Source organism: Blastomyces dermatitidis, assembly GCF_000003525.1.
Source record: "Blastomyces dermatitidis ER-3 genomic scaffold supercont1.5, whole genome shotgun sequence".
NCBI classification, from domain to species: domain Eukaryota; kingdom Fungi; phylum Ascomycota; class Eurotiomycetes; order Onygenales; family Ajellomycetaceae; genus Blastomyces; species Blastomyces dermatitidis.
The window spans coordinates 365,629-381,312 of record NW_025544778.1 but is presented as its reverse complement, the minus strand read 5'-3'; the positions used below and the strand labels follow the sequence as shown (position 1 = coordinate 381,312).

The 15,684-nt window shown below is 35.1% G+C and overlaps 2 protein-coding genes across 2 annotated transcripts; both read right to left on the bottom strand.

Moving 5' to 3' along the window:
* Window positions 1-67: 67 nt before the first annotated feature.
* Window positions 68-777, bottom strand: BDCG_17007 (uncharacterized protein). Its single transcript, XM_045426175.1, has 2 exons — window positions 597-777; window positions 68-517 (listed from the first exon to the last, which is right to left on the bottom strand). Exons 1-2 carry the CDS (start codon window positions 676-678, stop codon window positions 447-449), a joined length of 153 nt encoding a protein of 50 aa, XP_045280984.1. The 5' UTR covers window positions 679-777; the 3' UTR covers window positions 68-446.
* Window positions 778-1,208: 431 nt separating this feature from the next.
* Window positions 1,209-3,642, bottom strand: BDCG_04714 (mitochondrial cation transporter). The gene is made up of 5 exons (XM_045420356.1): window positions 3,352-3,642; window positions 3,094-3,227; window positions 2,917-3,011; window positions 2,308-2,842; window positions 1,209-2,229 (listed from the first exon to the last, which is right to left on the bottom strand). The coding sequence occupies exons 1-5, from the start codon at window positions 3,453-3,455 to the stop codon at window positions 2,081-2,083; spliced, it is 1,017 nt and encodes a 338-aa protein (XP_045276482.1). The 5' UTR covers window positions 3,456-3,642; the 3' UTR covers window positions 1,209-2,080.
* Between the last annotated feature and the right edge of the window lie 12,042 nt (window positions 3,643-15,684).

Sequence of the window (15,684 nt, the reverse complement as noted above, 5' to 3'; positions counted from 1 at the left end):
GGGAAACCGCGAAAGGTTGCGGAGAGAGGAGAAAAAGCGGTTGAAGTGAGAGGTTTGTGGTTGTGGTTGTGGTTGTGGTTGTGGTTGTGGTGGAGGAGGTGGTCGTCGGTCCTGGTGGTGGGTGGTATGGTAGTGGTGGTAGTGGTGGTGGCAGCGGTGGCAGCGGTGGCAGTGGTTGGTGGTCCGGAGAGAACGTCTCCTCGCCCGGGCTGAGGACAGGGGAGGGAGGCAGACGGGACGGGGGCCAAGAGAAGAGCAGAGGCGAGCAGAGACGAGCAGACCCGACCCGATGCGAGGACGCTGGCGATGGAATGGCACCCTTTGATGATGGGCGGGAGATAGAAAAGAAACAGAGAGAGAGAGAGAGAGAGAGAGAGAGAGATAGATAGAGGCAGAGGCAGAGGCAAGGTAGAGTGGACTCTTTCGGTCTCTCCAGATCATCCAGCTTAGGATAGACGTTGTTCCGTCCGACGCTGGTTGACGGGGGATGTATGTACATGTACATACATTACGACAACTATTATACATAAGTTAGTTACCTACATATTAATTATATATCTCTATACACATGTAGATACGTGAATATGGATTTCTACTTCTGTGCAACTCCCCAGATATCTCGCTATCTCTGGTTGTGGCCACTGTGTGTGTATGTACAGTACATACATGTACATACATTGTTGCTTTGTGGATGGATCTACGGAGTAGATAGATAGATAGTTAAATACTTTATATCCGGGGGGCGAACATGGCCAAAAAACTCTACAACCAAGCGAGGAATATTATTTATTTATTATTTATTCCACACAAATACCTCCACTAGTTATGTATCTCTCATGAGATTTGATGTAGTTATGTATTGCTTTCCTTTTCTTTTTCTTCCTAAAAAAATAATTATCAAAAAATAGAACAAAAATAAGTACTTTTTACTCTATATATTGAATTTTATATGCAGGACGTGGCATTAAATAGTAGGGTTGTGTTGTTACACTGCTGACAATTCGCCAGGTTTTTTTCATTGCTGGAGCAACAACAACAACCTCCTTTTATCTTGAAAAAGGAATGAGTCTTCTCCTGGTTCATATGTAAAATACCCAGCTATTAATAAGTCGGATGGATCCTAAACTCAATCTGCTCATTACAATACGACATCTGGACATGCCAGTCATTAGCCATACTATACTACTACTACTCTACTATCTACTAGTTACTGTACACTCATACATCGTCCAATATACCCTCGTAGCGCCCATTAGTTAATAGTTCTTCATATTAAAATGCCTGACCACAGTATTCCTGCACAGTGCTCTCTCTCGCCCCTGTAAAATGCGCGACTAAAAGGAAGCTAACATGTACAGATATTCACTCCTTCATGACTGGAAAGGATAACATATTTAAATCAAGTCCGCCGGGAGCCTGTAGGTATCTTGTGGCCTATGGATGAGGCTTATGAGTACAGTAATCTCTTTTGCTTCTTTTTGGTGTTCTGTTATTCTGACGGAGGACAAATATTTTTGGGAGGCTCCTGCTGGAGTGAACGAAGCGGGAAGTTCGGGTTCAGACGTTGCCATAACTGTGGAAGAGACCACATATCTCCGATCCCTTTGAGCGCTTGATTGTCCCTTTTCCGTCCTCTTTCCTGCCTTCTAGAGCCAGCAGCTGGAACGAGTACACGGGAGGAGTTGCGTGGTTTCCCCTGCGCGATAAAATAGACATGGAAGTTTTTTTTTTTATAGTCGCCAGCCTCTGTTTAACAAGATGGTAACAGTGTAATTAGGGCAGATGAATATATAGATCCAAAAGTTTATCGAGAAGCAGGAAAATGAAGGGAGAAAGAAGCAATATTTTATATAACCCGAATCAGTCAAATCTAGACATCTATATTGAACATCTATGCCACTATACAGTTCGGGAAAAAAAAAAAAAGGCAAGAAAAATATCAAGAAACCCACACGTCTAGACGCCCAGCTGGATGTAACCAGAAAAAGAGAAGAGGAAGAAAGAATCTAAAATCGAGATGGCATAAAAACAAACAGTGATATCGAAAGGGAATTTTTTTCGGGATAGTCGAAGAGGAAGATCATATACCCCTGTTGAATTCAACTTCGTCGTCCTTCCCACCGCGGCCCCAAAACTCCTTTTCCAGGGACCGAGCACTAACCGCTTGTCGTTGCGGGAATGCACCAAGTGCGAATGGAAGTGCACAGAGGGAGGTCGTTAGAATCAAGCCTGCACGAATTAGCCACAAAAATACAAGAATACCTCTCTCGTACCTAACTTGATAAAGGAGGAAAAAAAGGAGCATACCTAGGTTGATAGGCATCACAAGCCGAGGCCGCGCCTTGAGCCAATGCTTCGCCTGCAGTCGTACGAGAATCAAGGGGGGAATAGCCATGACCGGAGTCGCATTGAGCACTCGACTAATCGCCGTTTCCCCTACCGCTAACGTAGCGGCCTTCTTGCTTTTCCCTAGACTTTGCACCTCCACGTCTCCGTCCGCTTCTCGTTTCGCCTTCTCTTCGTCGGAGAGGACGGGGTAGATGTCGATTCCCTTGCGGATTTCCTCGCCGCGCATTAGGAATACGTTCAGGGCGCCGGCGGTGGCGACGGCCGCGAAGGGCACGAGGCGACCGAGGATCAATTTTGTGTTGGGCGACACCCGTTTTAAGCGGGGCACTACGGCATTTAGGCCCAGGGCGACTGAGCACGAGGCGGAGACGGCCATGAGGTATGATTTCGCCATGGCGGAGTAGGAGAGCGGGGTTGACTTATTTGCGTTCGCGTTGTTGATGGCTACGTTTAAAGATTGGTTGGCAACCTGCCAGAGAACTATACCCCTTGTCTATTTGTCATTCATGAGCTGGTAGATCTTCAATTGAGAATAACAAGAGAAAATATATGGGTTTGGAGACATACACCGAGGCCGGGAGTAAGCATTCCTGCAGTCACGATTAGATTGGACAGGACGAAGCACGACATGCGAAAAGGGAGAAAGACTGGTTGACCAGTATCTAGATAGGAAATTAGCCGTTAGCATTCAACGCTTCGCTATTGTGTAAATCGACTTCACAGGGAGAGCAACTGCTAGCATACCAGGGTGCAAAGTCGAATCGACAATTCGTTTCGCCCGCCATAGCTCCGGTGTCATTGACGGGACATGGCCACTTTTATATGAGGCAATGAGGTTTTTAGCCTTCTCCAGGCCAGCGGAAGAGACAAATAACGTCCTGGATAAAGCATTGACAGCGATTAGTCATTGCCGAAGCAAGAGAATAGAAATGAACGACTTTGCCATGAAGCCTGCTCTAGACAAGACGTTTTGATGTGTAGTGTGAGGGTGAAGAGCCCTACCTAGGGTCCGAAATTTCTGCAGCCTGTTTAACTCTACCCCAGTATGTCCTCAGATCATGTCTAGAAGGAGGGAGATCTCGATTGCCGGAGATTGAAGCCGCCATGGTGGCGGCAGGGGAATCAGGGATGCGAAAACCCCTGCAAGCAAGACAAAAACTGAAGGGCGCAATAGAAAAGAGTATAAGCAAAAATCAATGGGCAAAAAAAGAAAGGACTCGAGCTTAGAAAGCCCCCTGCCGCACGAACGAGAGAAGTGCGATTCTGCACGGGGCTCTTGATATCGTTTCGGCGAAATGGCGGCGGTGAAGAGGAAAAAACAAAAACCTTATCTTGCTGATAAGATCTTATCTGATCTGGGTTACATAAATCAATAACAGTTTGTGTTGGCCCTTACGGCCGTTGCGGTTAGCGATCCCACTAGATCACGTGACCCACCACTATATTATGTTCCTGTAGATAGATCTATCAATACAACCTTCAACTATTCTACAGGTTATAGCCTGGATAGCATATTTTTCTTTTTAGAACATTGTATCAACATATTTTTAACATGAATAGTTCACCTTTTTTGAAAAGACTCTCACTGTAGTGTACGCCGCTACATAGAGTCAGATATAAGAGTAAAAACTTGTCTCATTCTCTAAAAGATGAGAGATGAGTGTACACTCTTATATATACAGTGATTGTTTTATAGAGATTAACTCTCATAGAAGAAGTGATTGCATATGAAGAAAAGAACAGAGAAAGAAGATAGAAGTAAAAGCTTCAGAAAACAGTAAGAGATGAAGTGAAAGCTAGAGCTAAATAGAGAATTAACTTGAATAGAGAGTAATTATCTATGAAGAGAAGAACAGAGACTCTGTAGAGAAGAAGTGAATACTCTCATAGAAGAAGTGATTACATATGAAGAAAAGAATGAAGAGAGAAGATAGAAGTAAAAGCTTTAGAAAATAGTAAGAGATAAAGTAGAAGCTAGAGCTGAATAGAGAATTAACTTAAATAGAGAGTGAAAGTATATCACAGTCTCTTTATCTGAAAGAATGTATCTGTGAAGAAAAAATAATATTGAAAAAAGATAGTGAATATCACAGGCATTAGACTTAAAGAAGTGCTAGTTCATTTATATATACTACAGATATTATAGAAAAGAGAAGACTGAGTAATAGAATTACTTATTCATACAAAGAGTGATTAGATATAAGAATTATTTATCTCTATAAAGAATGAAAGATGTAAGAATAACTTGAAAAAAAATAATAAGAAAGAGACTGAAGTTCTTTAATCTAAAAACAGCTGTAAGAAAAGAAAGAGATTGTAAAGAAATTATAAGAAGCTTGAATAAGAAAGAGTTCTTTAATGAGATAGATGAGAGTGAAAGTTTCATTATGATAGAAGAAAGATTCTATAAGTGATAGAAATTAATGTAGATGAATAATCATATTAATATATATATTATAATCACATTCTTCTTATTCTTCTCTTATTTCTTACACATCTTGCTAAAAATTTTACATAGTAAAATTAGTGAAAATTGTGATATATAGAAGATTAGATCACAGAAATAATAAGTCTTAAGAAGAAGTTAACAGCTGTGAAGATGAGTGCAGTAAGTATGATAAAAAAGATCTTAATCTTAGAGAAATTATTTCAGTTGTTAAGTTAGAAGAAGTGTGATACTCTTCTTTATATAAGTGATAGAGAAGAGAAGACAGATGAGAAGACTGATAAAGAGAAGACAGATGAGAATGAGATAAAAGAAAATAATAAAGATAAAAAGTTAAAATTTCAGACAGATAAGCTTCTAACACTATCAATTTATCTTTTCATATACAAAGTGATCAAAGACTAAGATAAGGAAAAAGCAGTAACATCTCATTATCACTTAACTAGACTGTATAATATCACTGCAGAAGAGTCAACAGATGAATTACATGATAGAAGCTTGAAGAGTTAAGAAGAATCTAAGACTGTGATATAAAAGCTTATAACACTGTTTACTTATTTGAAAAAGTCATGATTATTCACATACTGATTTTCAGAAGAAGATATTAAGATGAATGAGAAGAAAGAGAGTTAGAAGACTGCTGTGAGAGCAGTCAATGATAAAGAGCTGTAAGTAGAATTAAAAGCAGAAGCTGAACAGACAGATACAGATACTGAAGAACTGTTATTAACAGAAGAGAATAAGAAGTGCTGAAGAGCTAGTTGAAAGCAGTATGAAACTCTGAGTGATGATATTTTGAGAAAGTCAGAGTGAAAGAAGAATATTAAGAGTGATCAGATATCTTAACTATATAATATAATATGTATGAAATACCTGCATCACAATGACAAGACTGACTTGCACTTTTAACAGAATAATAAGCTCACTCATCTGAGCATGTTAATCATATGAGACCTGACTGTGAAGAGGCTTGTAGATACTATCTCAATCATTGAAAGACTTATAAGATGTAGTAAGAAGATGTCATTTATCAATCATAAATTTTTTATTTTACTCAGTTAGTGATTGATTAAAGATTTGAGATAGTTATCTGCTAAGTAAAAGTTATACTGATAAATGAATAATAATGAGCTAATCACTTCATAGATTATTAATTCTAAGAATTTCACTAATCAGAATATTATTATTCTGCAGATCTGCAGAGAAATAGCTTCTATGTTATATTAGTTTTATATGAAGAATCAGAAGTGATTCAAGAAATATGTGATTATCTCTGTAGATAATAAATAGATGTAGTAAGAGTATGATACTTATATCAACTGTCAGTGAGAAAATAAGAGATCTCACTGCTCTTTAAATCACTGTAGTCAGTATGAACTCAGATGAAATATGAATAACTTACTATTTAAAGAGAGTATATCTGAATTTGAAAAGACTGTAACTGAGAAGATGAATGTTGATAATATTATTGAGATCAGTAATACAGAGAAGAAGAACAATTTAACTATAGTTTTAATAAAGAGAATGTCTATATCTTTCAAGCACAAGGCATTAAGTCTGATTGCACTGAAACTCTTAAAATATGTTCAAATCAGTGAGTGAGACATCTTGACATCTGTGAAGATGAGTGATGAGATGAAGATAAGTCATTCAACTTCTGCTAAGATAATTCATAAGACTAAGATAAGCAGTGTGTGATAATCATTGATTCTGTCTTCTGAAGACTGCATGATTGATTATAGAGCTCAAGATTTGAAGATACTGAGACAGCTGCCTAATCTTGACAAGTACAATCTGAACACTGTTCAGACTGTGTGAAAGAAACTGAACAAGATAGCTGAGTTTATCAATGTGATTTCAGCTGTGAGAGATACTGTGATTAATAATTATTTCTTTAAGTTGCTCAGTGAGATGTGTTTCAGTGATCTTATAAATGAAAAGTTATCAGCAGATATTGCATTTTGAAATGCATATCTCACTGAGCAGAAGATCAAGCTGCAGAAAGAGCTTGAAGATGATTGATAAGAAGAGACAGAATGAAATGATGAAAAGAGTGAAAGATAATGATTTTCTTATTTTCTTTGTCTTCTCATTTAATAGCTAAAATTAGATTGTAATATATTTTCTTTCTTTCTTTCACTCAGTCTCTATTTTACTTTTCTTTCTATCATTTACTCAGCTGACTGCGAGGCTTCTTGATCATGAAGGCCTTGATCAGATGTGAAGTGTCTTATGTAATGACTTCAAGAGACTCTCAGATCAGGTCTTTATATCTCTTTCACTTAATCTGAAGATAAGTCTTATCATTCTCTGTGTGCTTTCTTATGATATTTTCAACTTCAAATTGTAACTAATCATCAATAAGTACTGATTCTGATGATAAATGCTTCATATCTGCTTCTGTTAACACAGTCTTTTTTAGATGAATAATGAAGATTACTGAGTGCATTTATCAATCAGCTAGTAGTTTCAATTGAAATGTGATATCTGATATCTTCTGAAGAACATGAAATAAGTCTATCTGTAAGAGTGATAGCTTGAATGTTTCTTTTAATATGTAGCTCTTTTGAGCTTTTTAAGTGAGGTTTAAGAAGACTCAATCATCAATCTGAATAGTTAATTGAGAATGAAATCAGTTGAAGAACTCAGTCATTCTAGCTTTTACCAGAGTGTATGAGTCTGTAAGAATAAGTGCTCGCAGGCGATTATTCAGGTGTTTGCAGCTTGGTGTGATATGTACTGTTAACTACTAGAAGTATTTGCGGTAGAAAGATAAAATATAGAGGTCAAATATATAATAGCATTCAAGCTGAGTTATGAATAGTATTCATGAACTTCAGTCTATATAGTTGTATGTAGTCAAGAGTCACTAGCTCTATTGATTATGTAAGAGATAGAAATAGAGATAAAGAATCTATAAGAAGCAGAATTTCTTATATATTTCTCTCTCTCTAAGACTTTATCTGCAAAGCCTTTCACTGAGTGACTTCATAGTCAGCTCAGCACTGTAGTGATACTCACTAAAAACTCTTTATATCTATAAAAAACCTCAGTGAGGAAAAATCCCTTGTTACTATAAAGAGAAAAGAGTCTGTTACTCAGTTTCTTATTCTGCAAGATTCTTTGTAATCTACAGATTCTTCTCTAACTATCACACAGATTCATCTCATATCTTTCATATAGAAGAGTTTCAGTTGACTCTCAATTATTTTCATGAGATTCTTATGTAATTATTATACAGATTCATCTTGCAGATGAATCACTCTCTGTGAGATCACTCTTATCAAAGAGAAACATTTATGAGTTAATCTTTCATTCATTCTCACAAATCATTGCTCTTTGACACTGTAGAATTGTGAGGAATTTTTCATTCTTTCATTAACTCTGTAGAATTGTAGAATCAAGATATCTACAGTCTGTAATCACTCTTTATAGTTATATAAAAAGATTCAGATCTGTGATTCATAATCACTTTTATTTATTAAAGTGATCTGACTGTTTTATAAAATTACTTACAGTGTAAGTAAATCTCTCTAGAGTAGTATAAATATTTCAGATCTATTCACAGAATCTCATCTTCTTTTTTCTTTTTCTGTAACAGCTTTCATTCTTATAAACTGTGAGTATTCTCATTCATCTGTGAAGTGTTTTCACTCAGATAATAGAGAGAGAGTGTTTCTGATAATATCTGTATATTAATTCAAGAACTTTTCAAGAATAAAAATTTTTTCAATTTCAATCTCTTTACAAACAATGTCTGATCACTGCTGAGCTTCTTGTAAGTGTTCTTATAACTTCTCTGATTGCTTTTTATCAGCTGATGAAGCAGAGACACTGCTGCTTATGATCATATCTTCACTCTTCTCAGCTCTGTCACTGTATTCAATCTTCAGATCAGCAGTCAACTCTCTGTCTCTCTCAGATCAGTCTCTGACTTCAAGTAGTGCAGTCTCTCTCTTTACTGTAAGTCTTCTCATAAGTAATTTCTTACAGATTCTAGCTAATAGTTCTTATAAAGCTCTCAGTGTTGTCAGTGTCTTCTGCAGCTCTGCAGGCCTATGATCATCTCTCTTCTGTCTGTACAATCTCTGATCAGATATATATGAATATGTCTAGATTCTCTATCAATGATTCTCACATCACAGTGCATTTTCACAATCTTATTGTTAATGAGAGATAAGTCTCTGAGTATCTGCAAAATCTGAGTAATCAAGATAATGTGAATGTCATGAATTTATAACAGAAGTTGATCTGAGTAGATGAGCTCTCTCTCTATATTCTCATTGTTTTCAGACTGAATACTTCAGCATAACTGAGAGAGTGAATATAGCTTTGTAAGAAATATCTGATCATATATACAGATGATCAGTCTTCAAGACTCTGCTGTAACTGTATATATTTTAATATTCAACTTCTCTGAAGTCTGTGCATTTCTGATGATCTTTGTGTCAAATGTAACAATTGCCTGTATCACAGATATGATACTCTCTGCTTCTTTGAAAAGAGAAATTGATAGTTGTGAGAAAATTGAGTGTTGTAAGTATTAATGATATAAGTATGAGTTTTCTTTATTTTTTCTTTATTAATCTCTAAATTATATTCACAGCTCTGTTTATTTTCTTGTTTTTTAGCTTTAATAAGAACATGTTTTCTTCTTTTCTTACATACACTGCAGACTGTTCATCTCAGTAGAAACTCATTATCTTATAGACTAGAGTTTACAAATGACAGTGTTAATATCTTTATTATAATCAGATTCTTAGCAAAGACTGTATCATTCTGACTTATCAGAATTCACAGTATAAAAGTTATATCTCAGTTTCTGCAGATGTCTTATCTGTCTGAATAATTCTTAAGTGAACTTATTCATCTTATCAGAATACTCTTATCACTGAATCTTGAATCAGAGCTTGTAATCTTGCTTCTCTGAGTTAATAATCTCTTTAATCTGATATTCTCTTTCACTCTCTAGTGCTTTGCAGATAGAGTGATAAGCTACAGAATTCTCTTCTGAGAATTTCTTATATTCATGAAGTAAAGAGATATGAAAAACATTATATATCTACAACTCAGATAACAGTTTTAATCTGTAGAACTGTGAGCTAACTTTCTTCATAATCTTGTAAGACTCTGTCTATAAGAGATTTAGCTTCTTACTAGATCTCTGTGTGATGATGTTTTCTAGACTTAGTCAGACTCTATCATCTTTCTTAAAACTCTTTATAATGTGCTTGAAGTCATAGTATCTCTTCTGATACTCTTGAGTCTTTCTCAAGAATTCACAGACTTTCTTCTGAATCTTCTAAATTCTCTCAGCTTGTTTATGAGTATTATCACACTTTATAATGTACTCTCATGAGTTTATCAAGATCATCTGTGAATGAGTCTCAGTGAGTATCTCAAAGAGAGTTTTATCTGTACTAGTATACTTTGAGTTATTGTATGTGAACTCTGTGAGTAATAATCAATGCACTCAGTCATTCTGATTATAATTGACAAAGTATCACAGATACTGTTTTAATATACTTATCAGATATTCTGTCTGATCATCTGTCTGTTGATGAAAAGCTGTGCTTAGATCTTATAAGATCTTCAATATAGTTATTAGATCAGACTAGAACTCTTCTATGAAGATTAATTCTCTGTCTGAGATAATATTCATAGATAACTCATACAACTGAATCACATTGCAGATGAAGATATGAGTCAAATTCTTTAACTTCAAGTTCTTGTAAGTGAATATAAAGTGTGTTATCTTGATAAAGTGATTCACTACTATCAGTACACTGTTAAAGCAGATATTATATATATTCTTGCTTTCAGAGAGGCTCATAAGAGCATTCATTTCTAGCTGTTTTCAAGGTTCCTGCGGGATGAGTAAAGAAGTAAGTTCTTTATATGATCTGAACTGCACTATCTGTGAACTCTGATAAACAGTATAAGAATTCACTATCTTCTTCACAAGTTCTTGTATCTTCAGTCAGAAGTATTTTCTTATAAGCAACTCATGAGTTCTAGTGTCTGTAAAATAACTCACTAGAGAAGAGTCATGATATCTTTTAATAAGTTCTACATGTAGAAACTCATTCACAGATATATAAATTCAGCTCTCTCTTTGTAAGAGATTATTTAAGTCTCTTCAATTCTTTGTTTCTGCAGAGTTGATCTCTGCTATGAGCAGTTTCTGAATATACTGAGTATATTCATTCTTCAGTTGCAGTTCAGATAATCTGAATAGAAGATCTTATAAAGACTTATACTCTGTTTCTTCTTACATCAGATCTTTCATAATGCTTCTCAAAGTTCACAAACTCTTCAGATTATAGATACTCTCTTCAAGAATCCTTGCAGAGATTCTCAGAGTATTGACTCTCAGTGTTATAGAGAGTAGTTGCACAGACTTCTTTTCTCTCTCTCTTCTCTTCTCTTATGAGAGATTGAGAGACTCTTCAGTCAATCTCTTTACAATACTCAGTCTGAGTATTCTGTGAAGCTTTTCTGTCTTCTCTAGTCTCTCTGTGTCTGTCACTCTGATCTTCTTAACATAGTCTGATCTATAAGAGAATCTGTTCACTGAGTTCTTAGTTCTCTTGATATATTCTATCTTAAATCAGAACTCACTCAGTCTCTGAGCTCAGCAAATCTGTCACTGTGAGAGTTTCTTGATTGAAGTAAACTGTTGTAAGCTATTATGATCAGTTCTAACAGTAATCACTGTTACAAGGCTCTTGAAGTAGTGACATCAGTGATAGAAGAATTTCACTATTATGAGAAGCTTCTGATCATGAATGTTATAGTTAATCTTCACAGATTGCATCTTCTGTGAGAAAAAGATCACTGAAACTCAGTTCTTATTTAACTGTAGTTATAAGACTATTTCTGAAATTATAAAGAAGAAGATATCTGTCTTTAATCTGATTAAGAGTAAGAAATCAAAGTGAAACAGTATCACTGCATCTGTGAATATCTGTTTCAATCTTATAAAGACTCTGTGAGCTTCTGAGATAAGAAAGTTCTCACAGTTCTTTCTTCTTAACAATCTTTTTATTCTCTATTCATGAAATGACTTCTTCTTATTTTCACTCTTCAGTATGTCTGTAAGAGTCAAGAAGATTCTTATAAATACAAAGATAAATCATCTATAGAAATTCACAAAGCTCAGAAAGATCTGAATCTTATAAATACTAGTTAACTCTGACTATAATAGAATAGTCTCAATCTGTGAAGATTTCATCTGAATATTATCTGCAGTGATTATATATTCTAGGAAATTAATTCAGTGAGCACTGAAGTTACACTTTATGAGCTTAATATACAGTTCTGTCTTATCTAAGACCTTTAACACACTTCACACATGCTCAGTATGTTCTTTCTTCTTTATAAAGTACATCATCACATCATTCAGATATATTACTATGAAGACATTCAGATATATATGAAGTGTTTTATTAATGAAAGACTGAAATATCACAGAGATATTAGTCAGATCAAAAGACATCACTAGATATTTAAACAATCTCAGTGCAGTTCTAAAGACAGTCTTTCATTCATTCTCAGACTGTATTCACAGTTATGTATATACATTGATCACATTCAGTTGTATGAATATAATAGCTCTCATGAGACAGTTGATCACATTCTCAATCAGAGACAGAGAATAGCAGCTCTTTATTATCTTAAAGTTCAGATTGTGATAATCTACACATAATCTGAGATCTTCATTCTTCTTCTTCACAAATATCACAGAGACTCTCATGAAGATCTGTGAAGATCAGATAAAGTCATTCTTCAGATTCTTCTTCACATAGATCTGCAAGACCTCTGTCTCATAATAAGAGAGCTTATAGATTGATTCTCAGAAGAGTTTCTGTCCTTCTATCAAATCTATTGTCAGATTCTTCTCACAGTGAGAAGAAAGCTCAGCTGCCTTAGCTGAACTGAACATCTCTGTGAGATCTCAGTATTTCTCTAATATCTGAAGCTCAGTTTTCATAACTGTGAGATTCTCAGATACTTACAAAGTCATCACATAGATGAGCTTGTCTTCTCTAATCAACTTTACAGTATCAACTGCTTCTATCTCTATAAGTGAGTCTGTTAACACTGATCAGAAGTATAAATCTGACTTGCAGATAGCTATGTGTGAATTATATCTTTGAAGTTATACAAGTCTTAAATACATGTTATCTGTAATATCTGTAATAATCACAGTTTCTATAAATCTTCTTCAGATTTCAGAGAGATCTTATAATTCAAAGATGACTCTTATGAGTCTCTCAGTTCTCAGATCTGAGTTCTCATACTCTGTTTATTATAAGAGCAGGTTCTCAGTCTTTATCTTTCAGCTTATTCACTCTATAAGCTTTAGAGATATTACAGTGACCTGAGATTCTGAGTTCATTAATACTTCTTATACTTACAGAGCAGCAGCACTGCAGTACAGTCTCTTCTCATGAGTAAGTATTTTCATTGAGAGAGTAACAGATTCAGATATCAGTTTTAAGATCTTTAAGAAGACTGTTGCTGACTCTGTCTGTGACTTCTCAAATTTCTATTTTGATTTATTTAAATAGTTTGTGCAGAGATGTTCTAATTTAGAACAGATGAAGCAGAGTCTCTTTTTCTTAATCTCTCTATTATATACTCTGTTTATAAAAGCTTATGAAGCTCTTTCTCTCTGCTCAGCAGTCAGATATAAATCTCTCTATATCTTATCATCTTTTTCTGATAAATCTGTTCTCTGTTGTTCTGACTCTCATGAGACTGATTGATAGTTCACTCTCTGTGAGTCTGTGACTCTCACAGTGATCTGTAAGTGATGAATGAGAGTTATCAGTTTCTTCAGAGTTAAGAACTTAGAGTCTTGCTCAATGAGCTTGTTCTGCATGTCTTTATTCAGTCTCTTTGTGAATATTATTATTCAGGTCTTGTTTCAGAGCTCTGTTTTCACAGATCTCAATTCATGTTATAATTTCATGAAGTGCTGTGAGTAGTCTTCATCAGATTTCTCATCTCTTTTTCTAATATTGATGATCACAGTTCAGGTGTTCTCTGTTCAGCTCATGAAATTTCTCAACTTATTCTCTAGATAGATCTTGAGAACAGATTATTAAGATCTCTCATGATCATTTTCTAGATGATTCAGCCAGTTCTTGACTTCAGTGTAATAGAGGCCTGTCATTGTATAGATAACAGCTTCTTCATCTTTCATATCATACAGTCAGACTTGTGAGTTAATTTCAAATACAAACTCACAAAAGCTTTTATAGATTGTGATTCAATAGATAATCTTAAGTAGTCACAGCTTGAGAAAGTTTCTTTTCAGTTCATAAGTATCTCTGAAGATTATATCTAGAGACTCAGTTCAAGAGTGTTTACAGATAGTAAGCATTTCTTATAGAAAAATAGCTTGATTCTGTGAAAGATACTCAAGAATGTTCTTCACTGAGATTGATTTGTTCATGAGTTCAGAGAGTTTCTCTGTCACAGATGTAGAGAATAATGTTCTGTAAGTAATTGATAAGTTCTCTGAGACTTCTTTCATGAGAGTTATTCATGATTCAGATGACTGCTTCTGAGTGTCTGTAGTAGAGTTTGCAGAGATTGAAGTATATGAGTTTCTAGTTCTTTCAGTCATAACAGGTGATTGCTGACTGACTGAGCTTGAAATGTAAGAATAAGTGCTCACAGACAATTATTCAGGTATTTGCAGCTTAATGTGATATATACTATTAACTACTAGAAGTATTCATGATAGAAAGATAAAATGTAGAAGTTAAATGTATAATAGCATTCAAGCTGAGTTATGAATAGTATTCATGAACTCCAGTCTATATAGTTGTGTGTAGCCAAGAGCCGCTAGCTCTATTGATTATGCGAGAGATAGAAATAGAGGTAAAGAATTCGCGAGGAGCGGGATTTCTTACAGAGTCAAGAACATCTTGCTGTATTATATCTTATGCAGTGATGAACTCAGCTACATCTAGCAGAGCTTTCTCATTATTCAATAGCAGTCATCTAGACTTTACACCTGTGAGTAATTCAAAGAGAGAGATCATTGCTAACTATGCAGTTACTGAGTTTAACACTCTTTTCACTTATTTAAGCAGAGCAGTTCAATTTGCTTCATATTCATCTATAAGAAGTGTTCACAATGTGACTTCAACTGTGAGATTGATCTGCTCACTTTGACTGTTTGAGTGAGAGTTGTAAATAGTTATCATTCATGTCTTAATTCTCATGAGTTGAAGAACTGACTTTTAAAATTGCAATGTAAATTTAAGATCTCTATCTGAAATAATCATCAGTGAGAGCTGTCAGCAGCAGATCATCTTCTTATAGAAGTCTTTCACTTATTATAAAGTGTCTCATTATTTCTGTTCTGTAATTAGAATTACTGCTTTTGAAAATTTATCTGTGACTGTCAATATAGTGTCATGATTGTTGCTCACAGATAATTCTGTAATAAAATCAATTGAAAGAACTTCAAACAGCTGTTTTGAGAGTGAGATGAGGTGTAATTTATCCTCTGATGAGTGATTCAGTGATTTGACTAGTTGATAATTGAGGCATTGTAATAGATGGTTCAGAATTCTCTTTCAGATATGAGAAAGGAAGAAGAACTGATGAATAAGGTTTTTCATTTAATAAAGATCAGAGTGATCTGCTATGTTGTGACATATACAGATAATGTCTCATGTCAGTGATTTGAGAATACAGAGACACAATTATTTGAAGAATAATAGCTCATCTCACACTGTAAATGACTGATATCACTCTTTCTGACTGATCTTGCAAAAGACCTTTCTCAATGCTGAGTTGCAGAGAATATCTCAGTGTAGTTACTTTTTGAATTCATCAGTAAGCTCTATCACTGTAGTTGAAACTAT

What these genes read in the sequence shown, in the direction of transcription:
- BDCG_17007 (XM_045426175.1), bottom strand. Translation starts at nt 678, where the DNA reads ATGTATGTACATGTATGTACTGTACATACACACACAGTGGCCACAACC. An exon ending in ATCTGGGGAGTTGCACAGAA is followed by an intron (nt 518 to 596) that starts GTAGAAATCCAT and finishes TATGTATAATAG; the next exon opens with TTGTCGTAATGTATGTACAT.
- BDCG_04714 (XM_045420356.1), bottom strand. Translation starts at nt 3,455, where the DNA reads ATGGCGGCTTCAATCTCCGGCAATCGAGATCTCCCTCCTTCTAGACAT. An exon ending in GCAGAAATTTCGGACCCTAG is followed by an intron (nt 3,228 to 3,351) that starts GTAGGGCTCTTC and finishes TGCTTTATCCAG; the next exon opens with GACGTTATTTGTCTCTTCCG. An exon ending in TGCTTACTCCCGGCCTCGGT is followed by an intron (nt 2,843 to 2,916) that starts GTATGTCTCCAA and finishes AATGACAAATAG; the next exon opens with ACAAGGGGTATAGTTCTCTG.